Raw genomic sequence first — 26,684 nt, 5'->3', positions numbered from 1 at the left:
GCGTGCTGCAGTCCGTGGGGTCGCAGAGAGTCGGACACGACTGATGAGAGCTGGGGCATGCCTCATCTCGTCTATCAATAGCAGTAATTTGGAAATAGGGTAATAAGACTGCTTTCTAGGTACATCATATATTGGAATAGCCATGTAAAAATAATCTTCAAGGACAGATTGACTCTTTAGCCATTAAATTTTAAATATAATCTGATTGTATCCAAAGAAACAGTGTCTTTAGTGGAAAGAAATTGGTCAGCCTTGGAAGCAAAAAACAGGAAAATCTCAAAGTAAATGTTGGTAGCCTATCCTAGTAGGGGTCCTTGAGAAGTCACAGCCAAACTTAAAGGAGAATTGTGGTGCCCTTGGTGAGATTTTTTCTTTGGAGAAGGAAATGGCAACCCATTCCAGTATTCTTGCCTGGAGAATCCCATGGATGGAGGACTGTAGGCTACAGTCCATGGGGTCGCAAAGAGTCAGAAACAACTGAGCGACTTCACTTCACTTCACATAGTGAGTTTATTCCTATATATCGGGTGTGAGATGTGGGTTCCTTAAGCCATTTTAAGTAGCAAGATTGGGCTGACAATAGATTTTTGCATCACTTTTGGTTTCTAAATAGTTTTATGTGTGGGTTTTTTTTTTAAATCTAAGGTTTAAGGAGAGTATCAAGTAGAAATGTTATTCTTTGACACAATATAGTCTTTTTTTTTTTTTTTATCAATAATAGTAAGGAAACCTTAGTCTCAGCTGGAAATATCATTTGCTCTACTTTTTAGTCTTTCGTATAAAATCAGAGTAATAGAAGTGCTGCTTCCCAGGTTTATTTTACTTACTAAATATCAAATTTTTATTTTATAGATTAAAATATTTTAGGCTGTTAATTCATCTTTTACTAGTCCATATTTCAGAGCGGAAATGTAAGTTCTTAGAGGAGTAGAGTTATTTTTAATTAAATATGTAAATCAGAATTTACAGAATATATAATAGCACAAATTTTTAAAAGCCTCGGGAGGCAGAAAGAACAAACCTTTAAAGAAGTTTTAGGACAAAAGGAGTTTGATGTTATAGACAAAGATGGGTGATTGTTTTGCCAAAAGTTTTACTTTTGTTTTCAATTCAAAGGATTCGTTAGACAAAGAAACCATTGTTACACACATAAACAATTTCAATTTTTTATAGAAGAAAGATAATTTGAAAAGAAATGTAAACAATAGAGAGAAGTAACAGTGCATACATCACCAAATTGGGCTGAGCTACATCCAGACTTGAACAGCACTAGGAAGTCCCTTGTTAACAGCAGTCTGGAGGCCCAACTGAGAAAGGGCCCAGGGGAGGTGCGTCCACCCACCAGTGAGACTTCAAATCACAGTTTCGGGGGCTCCTGCTTATAATCCTAGGCCACCAGCTGATATCAGTATCAGTTTGTATCAGTTTGTGTGCAAAAATGCGGGTATGGTTTTACTTTAATCTTTCTACAATATGGAAAGATTTGTTTCACCTTATGAGTTACAGAATCCCATTAAACCCTCTGGGGAGGGGGCGGGGGCTGCCAGACCATCAGGGGCTCAAGAATTTCAAGACAAACTCCCTTTCTAATCTGAAGTGCTGCCTGACTTGCTGTGCTTGCCAGCAGGCGTGGAATCCAGGCAGTGTCCACGCAGGTCAGAGCAAGTCGGAGGGCTGCTCCCCTGCTTCTGAAGCCTGAACAAGACTTTCCCCTATTTCCCTAACAGTGGTAGCCGTTGTGGCATGATCATTGTAGAAGTAATACCACGTTCTTCTTAGTGCATTGTATTTGGAGGTACAACCTGTTGATACGCCTTATTGGTGATGTTAACTTGGATCACTTGGTTAAGGTGGTGTATGCCAGATGTTTCTCTGTAAAGTTAGCGTTTTTTCCATTTGTGATCATATTTAGTATCTCATGGTGAGATACTTGGAGCCTATGTAAATTTCCTGTCCCTCATCAAACTTTTATCCTCTAGTGTTAGTGCGCATTGATGATTTTCCAGCTCTACCATTCATTCTGTAATTATCAGTTAAAATTCTGCTGCTACAAAAAGCTTTCCTTTCACCTATATCTATTTATTTATTTAATTTCAACAGGAACTCTAGATTCTTGTTTGATTCAGTGGGTTATTATCTGTAACTATCACTCATTTGAAAAGACCCTGATGCTGGGAAAGACTGAGGGCAGGAGGAGAAGGGAACGACAGGATGAGATGGTTGGATGGCATCACCGACTCAATGGACGCGGGTTTGGATGGACTCTGGGAGTTGGTGGTGGACAGGGAGGCCTGGCATGCTGTAGTCCATGGGTCGCAAAGAGTTGGACACGACTGAGCGACTGAACTGAACTGAACTGATCGTTTATTTTGATACTGTCCCAGATTCAGCGAGCAAAAACCCCTTCATGCAGGCTCTTATGCCCTTTTGATGTGTCCCGTTCATTTTTGAGCACATCATTGCTCTCTGGCACAAAATATTCCGGGTTCATAGTTTAATTTCCCAGCCTAAGTTCTAAAATTGGTCATTTCTTCAAGAAGTTCTGGTTCTTCTTTTTGAAGGGTGGTGTTTAGAAACCAGGATTTGGGCACAAAATGTGCTCATTGGTACTAGGATGTCATTGCTTCTAGCCCCTGTCTCAGAGGTAGGAAATGTATATATGTATACACAGAAAGCCCCCTTACACACATCCACACATTTATATCTATTTATCAAAAACCATGGATTCATGCTAATGAAACGATGAAAGTTGCTTAGTCATGTCTGACTCTTTCTGACCTCATGGGCTTTAGCCTGCCAGGCTCCTCTGTCCATTGCCTGGAATTCTCCAGGCAAGAATACAGGAGTGGGTATTCTCCACTGGAAGATCTCCAGGAGATCTTCCCCACCCAGGACTTGAACCCAGGTCCCCTGCATTGCAGGCAGATTCTTTACCGTCTGAGCCACCAGGGAAGCCCGAGTTGATACTAATAACCTTATTTTAATCCAACACCATTTGTTGGGTCGCTAAGACCCTTTGTGACCCCCAGGGACTGTCATGCCAAGTTCCTCTGTCCTCCGGTGTCACCCAGAGTGTGCTCAGATTCATGTCCACTGAGCCAGTGGTGCTCTCCAACCATCTCCTTCTCTGCTGCCCTCTTCTTCTGCCTTCAGTCTTTCCCAGCATCAGAATCTTCCAGTGAGTCCGCTTTTCTCATCAGGTGGCCAAAGGAATGGAGCTGCAGCTTCAACATGAGTCTTTCCAACAAATATTCAGTGTTGATTTCCTTTAGGATTGACTGGTTTGATCTCCTTGCATCCTAAGAGACTCTCAAGAGTCTTCTCCAGCACCACAGTTCAAAACCATCAATTACTTGGCATTCAGCCTTGTTTATATGACTAAGCAACTTTCATCATTTCATTAGCATGAATTCATGGTTTTTGATAAACTCTCACATCTTACATGACTCCTGGAAAAAGCATAGCGTTGATTATACAGAACTTTGTAGGCAAAGCAAGGTGTCTCTGCTTTTTGACCTACTTATCTAGGTTTGTCATTAGCTTTTCTTCCAAGGAGCAAGCGTTTTTTTAATTTTGTGGCTGCAGTAACCATCCTCAGTGATTTTTGTGGGCCCAAGAAAAGAAAATCTGTCACAGCTTTCACTTCTCCCAGATGCCATGATCTTTGTTTTTTAACTCCATCCCTCTTTTCATCTGTGACTCCCTTCTTGGGCAGTGACAAGCCTGACTCCTGTTATCCAGAATACATTGGTTCTTTTTGCTTAGAGCCCATGGGTATATTGCCAGAATGCTATATTTAAAAAACACTTGGGATATTTTTTTTAATTCCCTCCACAACCACCTTACCCCCAACCTTTAGTATGTTTATGTCATTTATTTGAAATAGAGTTGTTTGTTTGGATTCTACTTTAGGATCACCTCCCCCCCCCAACTTTGTTGATTTTATTTCCTTAATATGTGATATATTAGCTTGCTTCTGAAAGTCAGAATTTAGGTTCAAAACTGTGTAACTCACAGGGGCTTCCCCTCTCTCCTGTCTCCTTCCTCTGCCTGACTCCCGTGTTTGCCGCCATGTACCCATTCACTCTGTAGGTGAGTGTTCTCATTAGTTTCTGGTTCGTCGTCCTCGCTCACTCAAAAGAGTACTTTTTTGCATTTTGCTTTTTTTTACTTAACAGTATAGCTTGAAAACCACCCTGTATCAGGTCAAAAAAATTTTCCTCATTCTTCGTTTGTTTTTTTTTTTTTTTTGCAGTTTTGTAGCACTCCATTATGTACATATCATAGTTTTTTCCAACTATTCTATACATAGGGTATGTATTTTCCTAAGGCGAACAGTGTTGAAACTAATCCTTTCTGCATGTATGCTTATGTATTGTTGGGAATATATTTTCAAAATAAATTCCTAGAAGAGGAATTGCTTGATCAAAAAGTAAATGCATACATAAATTTTCATTTTCACTCCTAAAATAGGAACCAGTTTATATTCCCACCAGTGTGTGAGAGTGCCTCTGTCTACACAGGCTCACCAGTAGAATGTTGTTGCAGTGTTTTTATTTTTACCAAACTGGTGGGTGAAAAATGATACCTTGGTGTGTTTCCAAATTTGCATTTATTTTATTAAGATTGACATTGACTGTTTAGGGCTATACAAAACAAGCCTCAGGCCAGGTTTAGCCTGCAGGCTCCAGATTACTGACCCCTACTTGTAGTCCATTATTTTTCCTCTTTCTTTAGGTACTGCAATTTTGTGTAATTTTCTTTCTTTGCTCATCTTTCATTTCAACCACTTTCTCTTCAACTCCCTTTACTTACTTCTTTATCTCATTTTTATTCTCTTGGTTGTTTTCAGCCTTTCTTACATGTCCCTTAATGTCTTTTCCTGAAATCATTTAATTTTCTTTATTTCTTCCTACTGTTTATCCTTTTCATTTTTTAACTTTAAATCTCTTTTCATTTCCCAAGTGCTTATTTGAGGGTATACAGTTGAGTTTGGGTGCTTCACCCTAGTTTTCTTTTGCTTTTCACCATACTTTGGAGGTGAAGGCAGATTTTCCTATACAGAGATGTTTTCATTGTGATCACCATGTTTTCATCTCAGAGATTCAGAGTTCCTTTGTGTGGATTGGTCTTTTTCTGTTTAGTGATTAGTGGATTTTTTTTTCTTACAAGAATTCCTAGTTTAGTAAGAGTGCCGTCTTTTCAGTGCAGAGAAACAGAGTATGATTTTTTAAATTTAGAGTGTGTTTTTGTTTGTGTAGTGGTTGGGGAAGGGTAGTGAGTTCTGTGATTTTCTGCTAGGAGAGAGTTCTTTTTTGTTTCCTGGGTTTTTAAACTTTGCTCCTTGGAGTTTGCCTTTGTTACCTGATCTTCAAAGGGCCCTTCTTTCTTCCTTTCTCTTCTTCTTCTGTCTTCACCAGAGTTCTGCCCTTTGGACGCCGCCACCTTGACCTGCATGCCCTCCTCAGCCCCTTTCCTGGGGTTAGTGCTCAGTGTTACCAGAACTCTGTATATAGTACAGGCATCCTCGCTTTGACTGGTCACACCAGACTGTCACGATGGTTGTGCTGACTGAAACGATGCAAAGTGATCTTAATCATCAGTGGGAAAAATGACACTTGTTCTATGACCTTTAATTTTTTGCCAAAACATTTGAAACTATTAATGTTACTGTCAGTTATAAATGTATAGAGAAATTTTAATGGTAAACCAATATTTGTTAGTACACTGTAATTTAAAACAGTGTAGAATATTGGCAATATTGAAAAAGTGTAGAAAATTCATAAGGAGTAGTTTGAACAGCATTCTTTTCTTCTCATTGTATAACTTACAGTACGGAGCAGGCATCTTTTCTGTCTTGGTAAATGATTATACTCCTTTCTAAGTTAGTACCAACTTCCAGCATTTCGTCCTTTGCATTGTCATTGTTGTGAAATACCTGAGAATTCCTTTTATGTGAAGTTTTTGCCAACATCACTTCTCTAGAACATCTTCCTTTTCATGATAGCCACTTTCTTCATTCATGTAGAAATTTCGTCTTCCCTTAGTTTTTCTGCCTTCATATCTAGTGTCAACCAACCAGCACTGTCATGATAACTGTGTCTTCTATTACTCTGTTTGATCTCAATTTCACTTTCAGTGCTACTGTTTTTTGCTTCTTCACTGCACTTTTACCTTTGGTGGCCAGTCTCTTCTTTGGTTACGACGTTTTGCAAGCATCATGTGGGTTATTCATTCTAATATAGAGAAACAGCACGCCCATGCGCGCGGCTGCGCTGAGCACCGCGCGGTGACTGGCCGGAGACTGCGCACAAGGTGACGCGTGTCCATGGCTCTGACGCACTCTGTCAGTCGGTCATCGTGGGCGGGGGGCGAGCAGCAAGCTTGTGCTGCATGCAGCTGCTCATAGTTACTGTACTGGTACTACTGAAATGGGGGCATGCTGTGTTACTGGAGTTTGTGTGTAATTGGGAGAGCGCAAAACAAGGATTTCCTGTAACTTCACACTTACGCAGGCCTCTCCTTTTGAGCCAGTAATTTTAGGTGATCTCAGACAGCCCCGCTCCTCTCTCTTCCTCACGATTTTTCATGAAGTGCCCTTGCTCTCTTCAGAAGTGTATCAGGAGTATGAGATTTGTTGTTTCTTTTTCTGTAGACAGGTAATTTGAAGTTTCAGCATGTCTTCCAGCTTTGATAGGGTTTCAGTTCTATGTAGTTGTATTATTTTTTTAAATTTATTTTTAATTGAAGGATAATTGTTTAGTTGTATTATTATTATCCTGTTTTGATTTTGTGGGATATGTGGGGAAATTCAAATTTTAGGTAGGGCTAACCAAAAGTCTCAAAACAGATTTGTTTTGTATTTATAATGTTATATATATGAGTATGAAATCCTTATATAAGTTTTCCTTAAACTCATACCTCTTGCAAGTGGAGGAATAAAGGTTGAGGCTTTTTACTGGGTAAAGATTAAATATGTAAGTGCCATCTTTGAACAGTCTCTTCTCAGAATGTGCCTAATGTATATACATTTACTGATTCAGCTTGGTGAATAAGACAAGATCAGGGATTTGAAAATGCCTAGATGTATTTAATTATGGGAAAGAATACATGTTTTGAAAGATAAAAGGGAGAGATAAAATTAGATCAAGAAGAAAAATTAGCATCATGACAGCATATTTATTATTATTATTTCAGTACTAACTGAATGTTTTTCTTTTTCAGTCCTATGACAATGGGCTGGCACAGGGAGCTGGACTTGAATCTCATGGTAAGGCATCTTAAAATCAGTGGGTGTGTGGTTTCTCTTGTTTCTCTAAATAACATCGTGGTATCTCCAACATGTAGGACCTCAGAAGTTTGTCCCGACCCTTGATGCAGCCTGGTTATCTTCTTTCCTACTTCTCCCTGTTGACACTGTTGTGCCAACTTGAGCCTCTTCTAGGTCAGTAATCATTCAGAGATTATTCAGACCAGAATGTTCAAACAGTATTTTCTACTAATCTTTTCAACTGTTAGCTGCATGAAAACATCTTGGGAGGATTTAAGAAATTGTTAGAAAACAGCAAGTTTTCTTTTTTGGTATAATACTAAAAAGCTAGATACAGAATATTGAACATGAATCAATGAATCTGTGAAGAAGAAAAATTTTTCTACCTTTAATGTAATTGTACTAAGTCATAGTGATAAGACGTTTTTCTGTATGGCACATGTTCACTGCATACACTAATACAGTCTCTCTCACATTTTCCCTCAATTTTGACAGAACCAGAAGAGTGAGCAATAGTCAGTCTGTTAGCACATCAATAGCCTGAGCTCTTTCAAGTGGAAAATTTTCATGTAGAAGAAAATATACTTCCATGCTCCTTAAAAAAAAAAGAAAAAGACTCAGGTCAGGGAGGCTTTCTGAATGAACTTGCTTCCTCTCTCTCACAGCCGTGCTTTTGTGCTCACTTGGTGTGTCCGTCCCTCTGCTAGCACAGTGGCGTGGACAGAACACATCCGTATCCAGGTCTCAGCCCTAGCACTAGGGATGTGACTTAGGCTCCTCACCGAGTCGCTCAGAGGCTCTCGTCTTTCTTGGTCAGAGACGTGAGGGAAACTGGTTTGGAAAGCACAGAGCAGGTCTGAAAGCTTTTTAACCATAATGCTTGTGCTTCGCCAGGACCTGGCCTCTCGGGTCTGTCCTCCCTGTCACGTTCCCACGCCTCCTTCAGTGCTGTTGGCAGGGCGTGTGTCACTGAGGGGCATATAAAGCACTGGGGTTTTCCTCGGAAGCCACCCTGTAATTAGGACGTCTTAATTCTTGTGTGTGCCTGAGTCTGTACGAGATTGGGGTGGCAATGGTGATTGTGTCACTGGTCATCACCTCTTGGTAAGGAGGAATATGCTTACAGTTGCACAAAGAGGAAATCTGTCATCTGTCTGATGGAAAGAAAAGTCTTGCTGAGTCACACAAGTAGTGATTTTGAGTCTGTTTGACTCAAGTAGGCTCCCACCCAACAAGACCATCATTGATGAACTGTGGTTCATGCCTAAAAGCTTACATCTTCCTTTTACCTGTCTTTTTGGGTTGGTAGGTTTCAGGACTAAAGCTGTAGAGGGAAGGGCTTCCTTGTCGGGGTGCCAAGGTACCGGATATGCTGCAGAAGGGTTATCGGCCTGCCAGGCTTGCTCCTTGCTCACTCAGTTTTTGGGGCAGCCAAGACCTGGGTGTCTAGAGCTCCTCGGGGCAGCACTGTTTCCTACAGATGCGTTAATGTTCTTGTGAGCTGACGGGCTGAGAAGTACTGTTCTGGAAGGCTTTGGTATAGCCTCCCCTCCTTGTCTTATCCCTAGCTACACTGGCAAGAGAGACCTCCTTCTAAAAACTAGTACTGGAGCTTGGGCACTCTGTGAAGGCGTCTTTGTTCTCCTTTCTTTCCATCAGAGAGTATCAGGTTTGAGCAGCCGTCTCTCCTTCACATCCCGGAGAATGTACTCTCACTTTCTGGTGTCTGTTCTACAAGTCTCCTGCGCTGCTAAGCGTCTCCTCAGCCACGGTGCCCACTAACGTCCTTCACAATAGTGAGCTCGGCCACGGTGCCCACTAACGTCCTTCACAATAGTGAGCTCAGACCCCGTCTTCTCAGACGTTTTTACAGATGCCAGCTCTCCTCTTTGTGCAACTGTAAGCATATTCCACTTACTAAGCGGTGATGACCAGTGACACAGTTGCTATTGCCACCCCAATCTTCACTTCACATCCTCCAGGTAATGGCTCAAACGGTATTTTTGGATAAGCCCCCTATTTAAAATTGCAAACCAACCACAAACACAGCTCATTTTTAGAATTGCAAACCAACCATATATACATATCCCATTCTCTATCTGGAAATCTTTCTCTTATTTGTATGTGCCTTAATACTCTCTTACTGTTAATGCCTTCGATAAAGGAGGTTATTTATTTCTCAGCCTGTCTAACCTCACAGCCCACAAGAACATTAAAACATCTATCTGTAGGACACAGTGGTGCCCCGAGGAGCTCTAGACACCCAGGTCTTGGCTGCCCCAAAAGCTGAGCGAGCAAGGGGCAAGTGAGCAATAGCTTGGCAGGCCTGTAACCCTTCTTCAACTCAGGCATAATGAACAAAGGTTAGAATTTGATCATTATTATGAGAAGCAGTTCTTAAATTGTACTATAATATAATGATGGGATGTTCTTGAAATTTTTTGAAGCTTATAGGAATCATTGACCTAATTCTGTTAATATTTAGCCTTAAAAGCATATTCTGGTTGAGTTCTTGTGCCTGCTCTTTTAGTAATGTTTCTTAATATACTTACTGTCAGAATGTTACCTATCTTTTGCTGTTTTTATGTCTGCCTCTTATACTCTTCTAATATGCTACTTTTAATCCAGGTTTTTAGAACTGGCTTTTTATGATTGTTTAGACAGGAACTTGTTAGGAACAAATGTTGATAAGTGGGTTTTAGCTTAAAGCATAGACTTTGTAATTACTGTTTGGCTCTTCAGAGTCCAAGCTTACTTCAGAAGTTGTTATTTTCAAAATCTGGTTGCTTGGGCAAAGTAAAGAGTATTTTTATTTTGGATTGTTCTGGCTTGCTTTAAACAATTCCAACAATTATTTTGGAGAGTAGCAATTAAATACCTCTTTATTTCTTGGTGTAGTTAGTTTTAAAAATTATGTACTTTCTGTTAGAGGCTTTATATTTAATGATGTGTAATACTTAAGTCATGGGCAGCTTCATAAAAGAGAAATTGAGACTAGTAGGTCATTGAAGGAGGAATAAGACTGATAGTTGCTGAATAGAAATTAATCTAAAAGGTTATATTTGTTTTACTTTTGTTTTAATACACTCATTGCTAACATAGATCTTCCTCTTTTTTTTCTCCATTGGGAAAAAAATCTGAAGACTAAATAGTTCTTACAGTGACCCTTTATTTATTTGTTTGTTTGTTTTTATTTTTTGACAGTGACCATTTTAGTGTGATAGCAGCCTTACATTTTCTAGAGCGAATGCTCACTTTTCCTTTGCCAGAGAATATAGCCAAGATTTGTAACACCAAAAGGAGAACTGCAAAATGAGGCATATTAGGAACAATCTATTTAAAGAGCTAGAATTAATAAAAATCCGTAGATGAAGTTGTAATAAATTGGAAATACGGAGTATTTTCAGATTGTTTGGAGTTGACAACAGATAGTGCCAATGGAAAGTGGTGGAATTTTTTTGTTTGTTTTTTCCTGTGTGGAAAAAGACTGGCTTTTCATTTCCTGAGGAAAGTAGTTACTTTTGTGACTGTATTGGTTCCTTTGATGCTATAACATTTTACTAAACTTAGGGGTGTAAGACAAGGCAGATTTGTTCTCATAGCTCCAGAGGCCAGAAGTCTGAACTGCACCTTACAGGGCTTCAGATCAAGGTGTCAGCAGGGTGGGCTCTTTCTGGGGGCACCAGGAGGGTCTGTTCCTTCACCTTGGTCAGCCTCTGGGGACTGCTGGCGTTCTTTGGTGTGCCGTCACAGCACTTGAGTCTCTGCTTCCATCGCCTCCTTCTTGATTGTGGTTTAATCTCTGTCTGTCCCTCTCTTACAGGGACACTTGTGGTTACATTTAGGGTGGCCCCCATCCAGATTAATCTCCCCATCTCAAATCCTTAACTTCCATCACGTTTTCATAGTCCCTTTTGTCGTATAAGGAAACGTGCCTGTGTTCCAGGGATTAGGACCTGGGTATCACTGGCTCGTGGTGGAAGGCGGGTGGGGAGTTTTTCAGTCTAGCATGGTGAGCATGGATACGTATTGTGCATCTACTTCCAGATAAGAGTTTTCTTCTCCACCCCCAACACACACACACTCTTTCGCTTTCCCTTTTCTATTCCTTTGTTTAAGGAACTTTTCTTCCTTAAGATAACTTAAGGCTTCCCCTAAGATAAACTTAAGGGCTTCCTTTGTGGCTCAGCTGGTAAAGAATCTGCCTGCAATGTGGGAGACCTGGGTTTGATCCCTGGGTTGGGAAGATCCACTAGAGAAGGGAAAGGCTGCCCACTCCAGTATTCTGGCCTGGAGAATTCCATGGACTGTATTATAATAGTCCGTGGGGTTGCAAAGAGTCGAACACAACTGAGCGACTTTCACTTTCACTTTTTCTTCCTTCAGTTTCTGAAGCTGACTGCATTTAAGCCTCTAGTTTATGTTACATGTAAAAATTAGTCTGTAGCTTAGGCAGATGGGACCTTAGTTCATAAACAGTACACTGTGATTTTTAAGGGAATTACACTCAGGTGTAAGAGTGGCAGACAGGAAATAGTAGTCCTAGACTTTAGTTTCAGCTCTCCTATTGACCATAAAATTTTGAACTGCTTTCTAAATCTTACATTTTTCATTTAAAAAAATGATTCTTTTAAATTATTTAAAAATTTTTTCTGTTTCATCAAGTTTATATTGAAGACTTCAGTGCCTAGTGGTTATTTTAAATAGTGAATTTAAGTAAATAAAATAGTAATATGAAAACTATCTTTTAATTTTACTTTTCTTTCACTGCTTTCTAGAATTACTTAACCATTTTTTTCTTCAATCATTTCATATTACTTTCCTAGACATCTAGTAAGTTTAAAGTACTGTGTGGTTTTAATTAACAGGAGGATCGACTTTTTGTGGCATTGCGTCACTGTGCCTGATGGGTAAACTGGAAGAAGTTTTCTCAGAAAAAGAATTGAACAGGATAAAACGGTGGTGTATAATGAGACAGCAGAATGGCTATCATGGAAGGCCTAATAAGCCTGTTGACACCTGTTACTCTTTTTGGGTGGGAGCAACTCTAAAGGTAAGAGAAATAATAAAAATGAGAAACTTTTACTCTTTGTTAATAAAAACTGTGCTTAAAGGGTTTGGTCTTTGTAATGTTCATTAAATATTGTTAGGTTAAAGCCAAAAAGTTTTTCCTGTTGCTTTGGCAAAGCTGGTCACTGTATGGTTTTTCCACAGAATTCAGTTATCTGTTGTACTACTTAAAAATTTTTATTCTTATAAAACTCTAGTGTCTAGAACCTATATAAGAAACTAGGTGTAGTGTTATAAAAAGCTTGTAACTGAAACTTACCAGTAGTCCACCTAGATGGAAGATCTGTCTGAACATACCAGTAAAGGATTTATGGGAAAATACCTTAAAAGATAAACCATGGGTAATTCCTTTAAAAACTATTTAAAGTTTTCTGTTTTTTATTCATTTATTTGTATAAGCCTTCTGAAATGTATTCATTAATATGATCATACATTTTCCCCATCTCTGCTACCTTTTGATATGTGTAAATCCATAAGATTATTAGCCATTGAGTACCCACAGTTTTCTATATCCTAAAATTGCAAGTATCACCTAGGGCTGATATTCTGGAATCTAACAAAAGTATATTCATCATCTATATAACATGTTAATTTTTTCTCTTAAAATTTATACATGTGGTTAAATAAAGAAAACAGAATGTTTTTTCTGTTCTCCTCACTTCTAGTACCATTCATCTGGTGCACCATTTTAATTTTTTTAATTATGGAAAATTTCAAACATAGTGAAAAGAGAAAATGGTGTATAATGAACACTTAGTATGTTCAGTAGCCAATTTCAGCAGTTCTTATCGCAAAGCCAGCCTTCATTCATTCATACAGCTACTCACTTTCCTCCTCACTGTATTATTTTAAAGCAATTCCTAGATAACCCCTTTTTACTTTATCTGGAAATTCTTCAGTACAATCATTAAACAAAGATAGCTTTTTAAAGAATGGAGATGTAATATTCTGTCTTCTAAAAATTCAGCCATAACGCCTTATTATCGTTAAATATCAAGTCAGGATGATGTATATTTTCTATTGCATCACATCAAGAGGAATATAATATAATCAGTCTCTGGTTGTCTCTCCTTTTTGATCTAAGGGCTCCAGAGTTGTCAAAGCTGATTTATCCATTATAAAGTTCCCCATCAACCTGTTTTTCTTCCCTTTTTTTTATGGTGGTAAAATATATGTAATGTAACATCTATCAGTTTAACTGTTTGTAAGTACAGATCAGTGTTGTGTAATCATTACCATTATCTATACCCCAAACATTCTCATCACCCTAAACCTAAACTCTGCTCACTAAACGATAGCTCCCCTTTCTCCCATTCCTCCAGCCCCTGGTAACCCCTTTTCTGCTTTCTGTCTCTATGAATTTGCTTATTCTAGGTACATCATATAAGTAGAATTATGTAATATGTGTCCTGTGTCTGGCTTATATTTCTCAAGATCCATCAATATTGTCACATATATCACAATTTCATTCCTTTTTATGGTTGAGTAATATTATGCTGTATGTATATACCACATTATGTTTATCTCTTCATCTGCTGATGGACACTTGGATTGTTTCCACCTTTTGGCTATTGTGAATAAGGTGGTTATGAGCATTGGTATAAAATATCTTTTCAAGTCCCTGCTTTCATTTTTTCTGGGTAATTAACTAGGAGTGGAATTGCTGGATTATATGGTAATTATGTGTTCAAACTTTTGAGGCACCAACAAACTGTTTTTCACAATGGCTGCACCATTTTACATTCCACCTGGTGATGTATAAGGGTTCCAGTTTCTCTACATCTTCACCAATGCTTGTTTCTTCCATTTTTTTATAATAGCCATCCTAATGGGTATGGACATGAATTTGAGCAAGTTCTGGGAGATGGTGAAGGACAGGGAACCCTGGCGTGTTGCAGTCCATGGGGTCGCAAAGAGTCGGACATGACTGAGTGACTGAACTGAACTGAATAATGAGTGATACCAAGCATCTTTTGATGTGCTTATTGACCATCTTTATATCTTCTTTGTAGAAATGTCCGATTTATCTATTTTTTTCTTTTGTTGCCGGGGCTTTTGGTTGTTATTCCATGAAATAATTGCCAAATCCAATATTATGAAGATTTTCCCCAATGTTTTATTGCAACAGTTTTTAGTTTTAACTCTTAAGTTTAGGTCTTTGATCCACTTCGAGTTAATTTTTGTAATGATATAAATCAAGGACTTCAGCTTCATCTTTTTACATGTGGTATCCAGCTTTCCTAGTACTATTCATTGTAAAGACAGTTCTGTACCCATTAAGTGGTGTTGGCACCCTTGCTGAAAGTCACCTACCTGATGTGTGTGTGAGAGTTTATTTCTGGGCTCTCCATTCTATTGCATTGGTCCTTGCTATTTTAATTACTGTAGCATTCTAAGTTGCATTATCAAGAAGTATGAGTCCTCAACTTTTTTCTTTTTAAAGATTGTTTTGGCTCTTCAGCCAAAACAGCATTTTTCTTTTAAACATTGTTTTTGCAATTTCCTACGAATTTTAGGATTGGCTTTCCCATTTCTTAGGAAAAAGGCTGTTCACATTTGTGTGGAGAGGGCATTGAATCTACAGACTGCTTTGGGTAGTGTTGACATCTTAACACTGTCTTCCTATCCATGATGATGGGATGTTTTTCCATTTATTTAGATCTTTAATCTCATTCACCAGTGTTTTATAGTATTTTGCATACTAAGCTTTTACCTCCATGGATAAGTGTATTCTCAAGTATTTAGTGGCTTCTTTTAGAAGCGTTATAAGTAGGATTGCTTTCTTAGTTTCCTTTTGGATTGTTTGTTGCTGGTGTGTAAAACCTTCATCATCTTCTTACAGAATGGTTTTAGCAGCCATTGAGCATCATTCCTTAGATCCATTATGTCATTGGGGGTTGTATTCTATCATTCCCTGTAAATTTACTAACTAGTGTCCTTTTGTAAAGAATTTCACTTTAACTTAAGATGTGGTTGTACAGAGAAAAACAGATGGTTATTTATTTTAATTTTAATAGTGTTCATTCCGTCCATTGAGTTGGTTCTCTAGCATCCTCTAAAGTTTTCCAATAAAATAATTGGATTTTAGGGTTTTTTTCTTTTCTACCCTTTGAGTACCATTGTGAACTCACAGATTTTAATATGTTTTATCTGTTTTAGTCCATTACATTGTTCTTGTTAATGCTCAGATTGTCCCATCTCTAACCAGTAGGAGCCCCTTCAGGTTTGTTCTTGAGTCTTTTTGTATGATTTTGGTGGCCTTTGACAACTTTCTAGAGGCAACTTTTTAAAATTTTAATTCTTCTGGATAACTTTAAATAACCTTAAACATGCTGATTGCTTGACTTAACACATTTAGACATTATCTTTGATTCCCAGCAGTGAAAAATGAAGATTTTGGTCTCCTTTTTTTCCAGCAAATTGTTACTGGGTTTTTTTTTTTTTTTAAGTTCTGAACCTTTTCTCTTCCACTTCCTTCTAAATCTGTCAGTTTACTTTTATTTGTGTAATGTCAAGTTAGGTAACATTTGTATTTTGCTCAGTAACAATGATCAAATATTTTATGCTTTGCCTGTAGGTTGATTTTAAAATTTGAAAACTAATAATCACTTATTAGAATTGTGTAAATATTCTTTATTGCTTAACCAAGTAAGATTAGAGTTTCTTCTTTCTGTGTAATGACCCATGTGCCACTTGATACTAGAAAGTGTTTCTAGTATCAGGAGTGTAAAGAGTCACTGCTTATATTCTATTATTAAATCAAAATGAATGAATAAGTTTGTTTCTTATTAGTACCATAACTTTCTAATTGGTTTTATTTTGCTTTTTGAAACATGATACTGCTTTGTTAATTTTTTAATACTTTTTGTGGCTCTTTGATTAATATTATTAACACACTTTTAGCTGCTTTGTGACACTTGAGCTTTCTTATGTGCTCACCATCCCCTGACCCTCTTCTCTTCACAATTTGAATTATCCTTTATTTTTTCTATTTAATAGGATCTTGGGAGAAAGAACAATACATGTCGTGAATCTTTAAGCTACTTAATTTTTTATGCTAAAATTGTATTTGTCTCACCTTTTATCTTTCTTAATTAAAGAGCTTTAATTTTTTGCTGTTCTCAAAATTGTCTTTAGCATGTGGTTAATAATTTTTATTGTCCTTTTTTAAAAAATATTTTTACTTATCATTACTATAGTTCATAACTAACAGTTCAGAAATCTATTATTAAGAGTTAAAATATGGATAAATAAAATTGTCCTTGTAAAAATAACTGGTGAAGTTGAACACATTGGCAAGTTGTGTTTTGAATATGTTGCAGAGAAGTCATTGGGATCTGTTTCAAAAGAAAGAAATAGTGAGTGGGTCACGAAAATGAGAGTAGATGATTTTTTAAAAATTAACGTGGTTGATAATTTTAAATGTTCCAAGTCCCTTAGGCTTGCTTTGAGAGCCTTAACTAGAGAAAAGTGTTTTTTAGATTATATATATCTGAAATTTGAGCCATGGGTTGATATGAAAGTTTTATGTCAATAAATTTATATTTGTTACTGTCGTTTCAGCTTCTGAAAATTTTCCAGTATACTAATTTTGAGAAAAATAGAAATTACATCTTATCAACTCAAGACCGCCTCGTTGGTGGATTTGCCAAGTGGCCAGATAGTCATCCAGGTAATTTATTTTTTGTGTAAATCCAGAGCAACCTTTGTTTTATTTATTGAATAGATCTTTAAGTGTTTGTCAGAAAGGGTATATGATAGAAAATATAGCCACAGTTATAAACTTACTTTAAGTAAGGTTTTTAAGAAGGTAAATTGTTTAAGTTTACAGTAGATTTAGGATCTTCAGGGTGTAAAGGAAGGGTTTAATTATCAAGATACTGGTATAGTTTGCCATTTTTCCCAAATATTTCACTTAGCAATGTATTATTTTATTGCAGACAATAAGACAGGTGGTCTGAATGGTCCCAATTCAAAATAGAATAATTTGGTTCATCCAAAATCTTTAGGAGTATTAGCTGTCACTTGAGCTATGTGTAGAATAAATTACTCTTTAATCCAAGAGAGAACTAATTCTTATTCTTTTCAGAAATCATTCTCCAAGCTACTTCCCCCTCCCTCTTAGGTTTCAAAACCTCCAGTAAAATGATCTATTTACAGCCTCTAAAATCTGAATTCAAGAGTTTGTTAAAAATAAGTCAGAACACTGACACTTTTGATAATCAGATTGACAAAGTATTAGCTATAAATACATGAAACTAGATTCAAGAAATGATTGCTTTTACAACATTGCAATAATATCATGGTTTTTATTGTTAGCCTAGAACCTCTTTACCTCATCTCTTGTCACAGAACTATTACAGTTAGAATATGTACCTGAATTGAAATACAAATAAAGGGCTCATGGAATCATACTTGTGTACCTGAAGAGAGCGGGAATATTTCCTTATATCCATATTTACTTGTTTTTTCATGCAAAATATGCTTCTTAAAAAAAAAAGTACAGTGCTTTTTATTTCTAAGTGTTAGAAAGTGTTAGTTGCTCAGTCATGTCCAACTTTTTGCGACCCCATGGACTGTAGCCCACCAGGCCCCCATCCATGGGATTTTCCAGGCAAGAATACTGGAGTGGGTTGCCATTTCCTCCTCCAGGGGATTGTCCCAAGCCAGGGATCAGACCCAGGTCTCTTGCATCTCCTGCACTGGCAGGTGGGTTCTTTACTGCTAGCGCCACCTGGGAATATTTAGAATTTTTTGGCATCTGTAACCCATAGCTGTAAATATGTTTTAAAAGTTCCTCAAGAAAACAATTGTTTTGGTATCAATTCCATTGTTTTCAATCAGTACATGGTGCTATTTTAACAAATAATGAGAATAGGGAAATGACACTCTTGAAAAACATTTCTTATATAAACATTGAGATACATTTTGATTTTTTACAATCAAATTTTTAACTTTTTTAAAAGAAAATTCTTGGAGCTTTTTTGTAGAGAGGTCAGTTGCTAAGTTTAGTATTTGTGTAAATAATTGGTTGTAATATTCTTTATAGATATGTTGCAATGTCTTCTAATCCTGTACATTACAGAGCATAGAAATCATTGTATGATAAATTGAATTTATGTGGAAAAAGATTTGTTTCCAGAGCTGTTACAAAAATTATTTTAATAGGATTTTTTTAATTAGCTTATTCTTGGTTCTAATAAATCAATCTATTGACAGATTTGACACAAAAGAGATTTTACATACATTAACAGGAAAAACTTATGAAAGGAATTAAGTTTTACTATGAAGAAAATGTATATTTCTACATCTAAAGTGCTCAAATACATCACCACCTACAGATGAGATTATTATTTATTTTTAAGGTTTGAAATGTTTAACTTCTATTTCCTTAACTTTTATAAAAAATCCTTTTGAGGAATAAAAATTTATTTTTACATTACCTGGAACATGTAAGAGCCTATTTTACATTATCATGAGTGTATTTTCTGTTGCATTTTTTTCGTAGAAAAGTTTTCTCATTTCTAGACAATAAAATTTAATGTTGCTTTGTGCCTTTTGTAATTTAACATAACTGCAAGAAAAATAGAATAGGAAAAATCAAATTTTGTGTGTGTGTGTGTGAAAATTAGAGGAAATTGAGCTGGAAGAAGTCTTAAGCATTCTCTGAAAAAAACATAAAAGGGGATTAACGTGGACCTAACTGGTGAAATAACTTTTGCACAAATAACTCTGAATAAGTACAACTATCTGTCATTCCTTTTATGAAAACTAAATGATATTTATGTAAGTCAACCTTTCTCTTTAATTCTTTTGATACACTTTGACTTGGTAAGATGTTTTGAACCTTAATAGCCTATGAAGCTTTAAATAATGACCAACTCAAAAATAGAAAAAAATTTTGACTAGTACAAAATCTATTTTTTGTAAGTGTTCCCATAACAGCGGAACTCTGAGCACTTTTAGGACTCCATATAAGGCTGTCATGCAGGCAACAGCCGTGTGATTTCAGTGGTCATTTAATGGGAGAAAGTTAGTGCCCCTGAAAGATGGGAAACTGTAGTAAGGCCAGTGCGGAAGAATCCTTCTGGTGTGAACAGTCACATTATTACAACCAAACAGAAGGTCTGAGCTTGTTTTTGTTATCAGGTCGGATATTTTTAGAGTGACTGACATTACTTGAAATAGGAAAATTAAATATAGTACAGCATTCCAGAATGGGTTATTTTGCCCAGGCTTCTTCCGTTTAACACAGTGTTGGCATTGTGTGGTTTAGGAATTGTCAGAGTTAGAACTTAGCAGGGAATGCAGTGCTACTTAGATTCTGAGGTTTGTTTATTTTCATTTTTAAGAAGAAAAGTTCCTTTTATGATAGAAACATCTTTGTTTCCATAGTCTGTTGTCAGCAAAAGAGAAAACCCATTAGAGTGAGGAATCTTTGCTAGTTCTCTTCCTGTTTATTCTTCAATCACAGAAGATGTTGGTGGACTCACTCCTTAAGCTAGGAACTGTTTTCCTTGTTAGTGATATTTTCTTGAATATCATCTGATTTTGATCATCTAGTTTTTTAAAATTTGAGGTTTGAGACTTTGAGAAAGCAAATATTTCAAAACTATTTAGTATTTTTCTAAATTTATTTTTAATGTAGTGATGGGCTGATAAGTAGCTAAATATTTTGTACAAATATACCTGTTGTGATAAAAAAAAATGTCTTATTTTCAGATGCTTTGCATGCATACTTTGGAATTTGTGGCCTGTCACTAATGGAGGAAAGTGGCATTTGTAAGGTTCATCCTGCCCTGAATGTAAGCACACGGACTTCTGAGCGCCTGCGAGATCTCCATCAGAGCTGGAAAACCAAGGACTCTAAACAGTGCTCCGAGGACGTACGCATCTCCACATGACTAGCTTTAGATTGGGGGGTGGTGGGGAGGACTTGTAGCCTAACTGTAGCCCGAGGTTAAAAGCCATGTGTAACCAAGTGTGCTCTTTTTTAAGAGGTAGTCTTACAGTCGGACGCTGATGTCACTTTGGGGTATGGTCTTGAGCCAGTAACCTTTGTACTAGGTTTCAAGAAAATCTTTGCTGAAGTTTGAACCACAGTGGACTCCATCGTGGTTCTTAAATGTTTATACTGTATTTCTAAGTTCTTTGAGGCAAATTAACTGTATGTATGTAGGTTATCTTTTTTTTAAAAAAACAAAAACAAAAAACTTCACTACAGAATTGTATCATATTATAAAATGGACATGAATCTTCAAAAGAAGTTTACAGTTCACATAGCGTTGGTAATCTTCAGGTGAGCACTTAGTGATCATTTAAAAAGCTTGACTGCTTATGGTGGAACATTGCTTTAATGAATTAAGTATCTGGGGTTATTCTCTGAAAACAGATGATCCCATAATTTTTAAAAGAAGAATGACTTATTTTGTCTTATTCTCAAGTAAAATGTGCCAATTAAACTTTTGTGGGCTATACAAATGAAATTAACTTCATAGCAAGAATGAATAGGCTTAACTAATACAGTAATTTCCTAAAGGAAGATTGTTATAAAAAGACTATTATGTAACTGAGGAGAAAGTAATTTAACTGTATGTGATTGTGAATGGGAAAGTTTTGTGCTGTGTGGGTCATCTGTTTTAGATGTTGCTGGGGTAAATAACAGTTATGTTTGATTTTAATCTCGAATCATTAGTCGCTTTTTTTTTCCCCTTTCTGCAGAGAAAGCCATCTTACCTAGAGGGAAAAACATTTAGTGGTTTTGTTTCTTTTTCTGAGATAAATTGTAAACTGTATTTTTATAACTGAGTTATTTTTAACCATTTGGTTTTTTATTGTTGTTGTTGTTGCTCCCAGTGTTTTAGCTTTTCTCATTTCAAACTGATGATTTTCTAATTTTTTTAAGTTAAATAAGTAAACATTTAAGTGAAAAAAAAAGCACCACTCAATTAAATTTAATGGTATAGCTCCATACACAGTCATTCATATTTTTGTAATATTTTCAGGTAAGTGGGAAGGTAATGTATCCCTTAGAGGTTAAGGACTGGGGTTTGCTTTCATTGTTCTGTTTTCTTCATTCTGTGACCTACCTGAATTATAAAGGAGTGGTATAAAAACTTACCTTTATTAGTATTCAGTTTATCAATGAATCACACCCATCACCGTTTGCTCAGTGACAAAGTTACGAGAGCAGTTCTGAAACGGAGAAGGAAATCACTTCACCAGAGGGACTAGGTTCAAGTTAAAATCTTGGTGAAAATACATGTTGGATTTTTAGGTTTACAAGTAAAGTATCAGGATAAAAACTAAATTACTAGTATCTGTTTATGTATTATTGTAATATCTAAATTTTTCCTTTTTTAGTGGTGAAAAAAAGTACCCTTAAATAATGATCCCAGGGGAAACCTAGTATATACTTGACAAAATGATTCATTTATTATTCACATGCTTAGTTTAAACCTCAGTTTGCCAAAGTCAACTTTTTTTTTTTTTTTTTAATAGAAATAAAATCAGAGAACTGATGGTGGGGAAAGATGTCATCCTTCCATGAATTATTCCAGTTTGCACTGGTTTAAATCCTGACAAATTAAGACACTTACATCTCAAACTAAGACATTTCTTAGACATCAGGAATTAAAATGGCACGTATGTAATGGCTTTAGAACTATATAAAAAGCCCCCCTTTTTTTTTCCTGAATTGCCATTAGTGGTTGGAAGCTTAAAAAAGTTAGTATCTGTATTTGTATGAAGTAGAATTCCAAGGTCAGAGTATTTCATAAAACTGCTAAATGTTTTCTAACTCCTTGTATAATTTAGTAGCATAAGATTATATATTACAGTGCGATTCTAATTAACGTGCTCTTGAGAGGTATTCTTAAGGAACTGTCGCCCAGCGAGTGTTCACTTCCACAGCAGCACAGTGATCAAAAATCCACCAGGCCACTGTGAGTTGTGGAGAAGCTATTCCCAACTTTTTCTAAATAGTTACCTACAGGAAAGTATGAATAAAGTAAATTATAAGCACTATTTCATATGTATACTTGATCTTTAGCAGTGGTAATAGAACGAGAAGGGGGATTATGAAGTCTCAGTCAGTCTGTTCCCTGTGCTCTTTCCCCACCTCCAGGATGGTATTTTTTTAAACTGTGGTAGAACCCTTGTTTTGGGCATCTGCATGAAAACAAGGTTGATCAGGTCGTTAAAACACAATTCAACCTATTTATCATCTAAAAGTGCTTTTAGACTTGACCTATAATATGTGTACATTTTAATTAGATCTTTAAACAATCATTTATAAATATTTAAACTCAAATAGAAATTTTTTTTTTTTTTTTTACATCGTTTGAAACTATGGTTTGTTGGGTCTGATAACATTTGCGTGTCATTATCGTAAAGAGGTGTTCTGGAGTCAGAGGACTGGGGTTTAAGTCCCAGGTCTGCCAGTTCACCAGTGTCGTACTGGACCATAACTTCCCCTTTGATACAGTGAGGTGAGTGGATCTAACAAGGTTTTCTGAAGGTCAGATGTGTGCGTGCTAAGTTGTTTCAGTCATGTCCAACTCTGTGACCTTCATGGACTGTAGCCCGCCAGGCTCCTCTGTCCAGGGGATTCTCCAGGCACGAATACTGGAGTGGGTTGCCATTTCCTTCTCCAGAAGGTCAGATGAGATAATACATATTAAGTACTTAGCATACTACCTGAATACAGTAAACCCCTAATTATAATTTCTGTTATAACCATCTTCAAATTGTTTTTAAAACCTCTCTTTTCTATAATAGAGATCCCACAGAATTGAAACTCTAGGAAGACGATTTGCAGCAGTGTAGTTTCTGAATATTGTCATTCGACCCTAGAGTAACTAGCATCACCATAGATCCCATTCTACAAAACCAGATGACAGGGTGGCCCCGTGAACTTCAAAATACAGTGTTGGACAACCCACTGACCAGCATAGTTTCAGCATCTGTGTGGGAGGAAGTGAAAGGCAGGCAGCTGGTTTCTGTCAGCCTTGAGAACAGAGCTGTAACACTGCCCACAGTTTTCTCACTAGAAAGTGCAGCGGGCCAGTCTGAGCAAAAGCTGGAACTGGAAGGGGCCGTACAGGTCCCCACATGCAGTACGTGTTAGATCAGTATAGTGTGGTCTGGTCGTTGTGCAGGAGCAGCCTGGGCCCTCTTCTGTTTGCGTCTTAAACCTAATGAGACAAAGCCCTGCTCGAGTTAGAATCCAGAGTGGACCGGCTAGGTCCCAGAGGACAAAGAGAAGAGAGAGTCCAGATACATAGAAGAAAGGTCAGTACACAAAGACATGGTACGTGGACATAGATGATCACTCTGTGAAAGGGAAACAGGAACTTAGAGGGCCAGAGAACAGAGACGAGGCATCCTAGGGCCCCGCTTCCCCTCAAAAGTACAGGAAAACTCATTTGGTCAAAAACAACCTGAGAAGGATTACTGTCAAATCCTCTTCAGAATTGTCTTGAGGAATAGGAAGAGGAGAGCCTGGTGTCCCCTCAGACAGTGACAGCACACCAGAAGGACATGACCACAAGACTATGAAAAAGCTATTGCGACAGGAAATGTATAGTTTCAGAACAAGATCAGTAAAAATGGGAAAAGCTAAGAATTACATAATCAAGTCTTAAAAACTGGAGGAAAAAGCAAACCTGAAGGAAGTGGAAGGAAGGGATTAAAAGAAATGGGGAAAGGGGGAATGGGGAAGATGCCATAAGACAAACAGACTTTCTAACAAAAAAAGGAAAAGTTTCAATAGCAAGAGAAATAACCATAAACCAGGAAAATTTTCAAAATTATATCACTATGTAATTTTATATGATACATTAGAAAATAATAACTTTTCTTAGAAAAATGCCAATTGCCGAGATTACCCAGTTGAAACAGACATTTGAAACAAATGGGCTTTTTACCAAAACAGTATCAGGCCCAGATTGTTTCAAGGGTATTTCTACCAGACTGTCATGAAATAATCCTAATATTGTTTAAACAATTCCAGGGGCTATTAAGAGACTCTTGAACCCCAAAGGGTAAGAAAATACAAACAAAAAAAGACTTCTAAATTCATTTTGTAAAGTGAACATGATGGCGTTTTTTAAAACCTAACAAAGATTGTACCAAAGAGAAAATTGTAGACTGCTCTTACATGAATATATCAGTGCATAAATGTTAACAATACATTGGCAAATAATTCAAAAGCACTATTAAGTCATGATTAATTTGGGTTTATTATAAGAATGCAGGAATAATATTAGTACATTATGTTAAAGAGTTAAGGAGAAAAATAGTGATTATTTCCATCTTTGCAGCAAAGATAATTGACAAAATTGAGCATTCATATGTTAAATATACTCAATAAGCAGAAACTTTTGAGTAATTCATTTTACATGTACTTCTCCCCAGAAGCCAGCATGTTAATGTTGAGAGAGGCTTTCCAACTAAAGTCAGGAACAACGCCTAGTACCTCTATTACTTAATTTTGTGTTGGAGGTTTTAGTCTGTGAAATTAGATGAAAGACTTTTGAACTGAAAAGGTAGAGGGAAACTATTTGCAAATATAATTTTACATCTGGAAAACCTAAAGGAATTTGTTGGAAAGCTATGAGAACTTGGTGTAAGTAGCAGTTGCATGCAACTAATACGTAAATATCAGTAGCTTTCACCAGGCATAGAGGAGTGCATGCTCTGATGCCATTTAGATGCAGTTCAGAACGGGCAGAATTAATCATGAGTGATGTCAGAAATCAGTGCCCTTTAGTCACTACCTCACTTCTCCAATGTAAGCACCATCATGACTTAAATCACCATCTGTTTTTGAACTTTCTCTGAGTGGAGTCGGAGAAGGCAATGGCAACCCCCTCCAGTACTCGCCTGGACTCCGTCCACGGGGTCGCGAAGAGTCAGACACGGTGAGCAACTTCACTTTCACTTTTCACTTTCACGCATCGGAGAAGGAAATGGCAACCCACTCCAGTGTTCTTGCCTGGAGAATCCCAGGGACGGGGGAGCCTGGTGGGCTGCCGTCTATGGAGTCGCACAGAGTCAGACACGACTGAAGCACCTTAGCAGCAGCTGAATGGAGTCATAATGGACACATTAGTTCTCATCTGGTTTCTTTTGCCCCACAGGGACTGGAAGAGCACACGGCAGGGTGTGTGGTGCTGGTAATGTTCTGTTTCATGATCTGGGTGCTGGTTACACAGGTGCATTCACTTTATGAATATCAAGCTGGACACTTAAGATTTGTGCACTTTTCTGTGTGTGTAATTATAGTTCAATAAAAATGTCTACTAAAAAGAATAAAAAACTTTACATATAAACCTAAGCTAAGTTAGAAGGTGTGCTTAAAGAGAAGATTCCTCTTAATGATTACAAAAAAACGAACAGAAACCATGTATCTATAAAATTAACATGTCCACAACCTGTATGGAGAAAATCATAAAACTCGTAAAAGTCCTCCAGGTGGCTCTGGTGCACATTGAAATTTGAGAACCAATCACTGATTTAGAAAAAGTACCTTGGAAGGAGGAAGAAGTAAGAACCCCATAATTATTTGCAAATTTAAATTGTAAAAAGGTTTAGGTAACGGTTGAGTGTGATTCAACACTGTGGTCTTTGCTCCCACCCTAAAAAGGTCAGTATGGTCTTAGTCTGTGGCAATAGGGCTGAAAGGTAACGAAGGCTCAGTGGTGCTAAGAAAATGCAGATTTTCTCAAATGGACCCAGGCTTCATTCGCCGTGTCTTTGACTGTAAAAGGGTAGACAAGGTTAAGGAGCAGGACCGTTCGCATTTGTCAGCTAAGTGATCTCTCTCTTCTGGTATCAGGGTTCTGTTTTGTTTTTCCTTCTGCTCCTTGCCCGTGTGTGTGTGCCCCCTGGCAGGCAGTGGGGCAGTCGGGGGGACTCGGGGTTGCTGCGCTGATGTGCCTGCTGGGCGTCTGCCGCTGGTCTAGTATGGCCTTACCAGGTGGATTTCTGCCATTTGCTTCTGATCACACAGTCCCAGGGCTATGGCCTTTTTGCTCTAATCCCAGGCCACCACCAATCTCCCTGATTTTAGTGAGACTTCTCTGTACCCACCAGTCCCCTACACATGCCATTCCATCTCTTTGGCCTTTGCAGAAACTCCTGGGTCTTTATTCCTGAAACATGGTCTTCATTTCATATATCTGGTAACCTCCCCTCCCACGTCAGTGTTACTGAGCCACACTGGATGTAGAGGAAAGCGAAAACGGTTTCTCCTGGGACTTCAGGTCACAGGGGCACCACATAAATATGTCTACATATTGTAAGAGTTAGAATTCACGCTAGGGAATTACATTCTTTTGTG

General features: G+C 37.5%; 1 protein-coding gene across 1 annotated transcript in view; it reads left to right on the top strand.

Annotated features, from left to right (window-relative positions):
- PGGT1B (protein geranylgeranyltransferase type I subunit beta) overlaps positions 1 to 21,460 on the top strand; it is a 52,187-nt gene extending 30,727 nt beyond the window's left edge. Inside the window, exons 6-9 of the mRNA XM_043470638.1 lie at positions 7,225 to 7,270; positions 12,139 to 12,323; positions 16,904 to 17,012; positions 20,063 to 21,460. Of these exons, the coding sequence (XP_043326573.1) occupies positions 7,225 to 7,270; positions 12,139 to 12,323; positions 16,904 to 17,012; positions 20,063 to 20,244 (522 nt within the window). The 3' untranslated portion in view covers positions 20,245 to 21,460. The remainder of the gene's footprint in view (positions 1 to 7,224; positions 7,271 to 12,138; positions 12,324 to 16,903; positions 17,013 to 20,062) is intronic.
- Positions 21,461 to 26,684: the final 5,224 nt, after the last annotated feature.

Source organism: Cervus canadensis, chromosome 6 (genome assembly GCF_019320065.1).
Source record: "Cervus canadensis isolate Bull #8, Minnesota chromosome 6, ASM1932006v1, whole genome shotgun sequence".
Classification (NCBI taxonomy): Eukaryota; Metazoa; Chordata; class Mammalia; order Artiodactyla; family Cervidae; genus Cervus; species Cervus canadensis.
The sequence above is the reverse complement of the archived record's forward strand: the minus strand, read 5'-3'. Positions and strand labels throughout refer to the sequence as shown.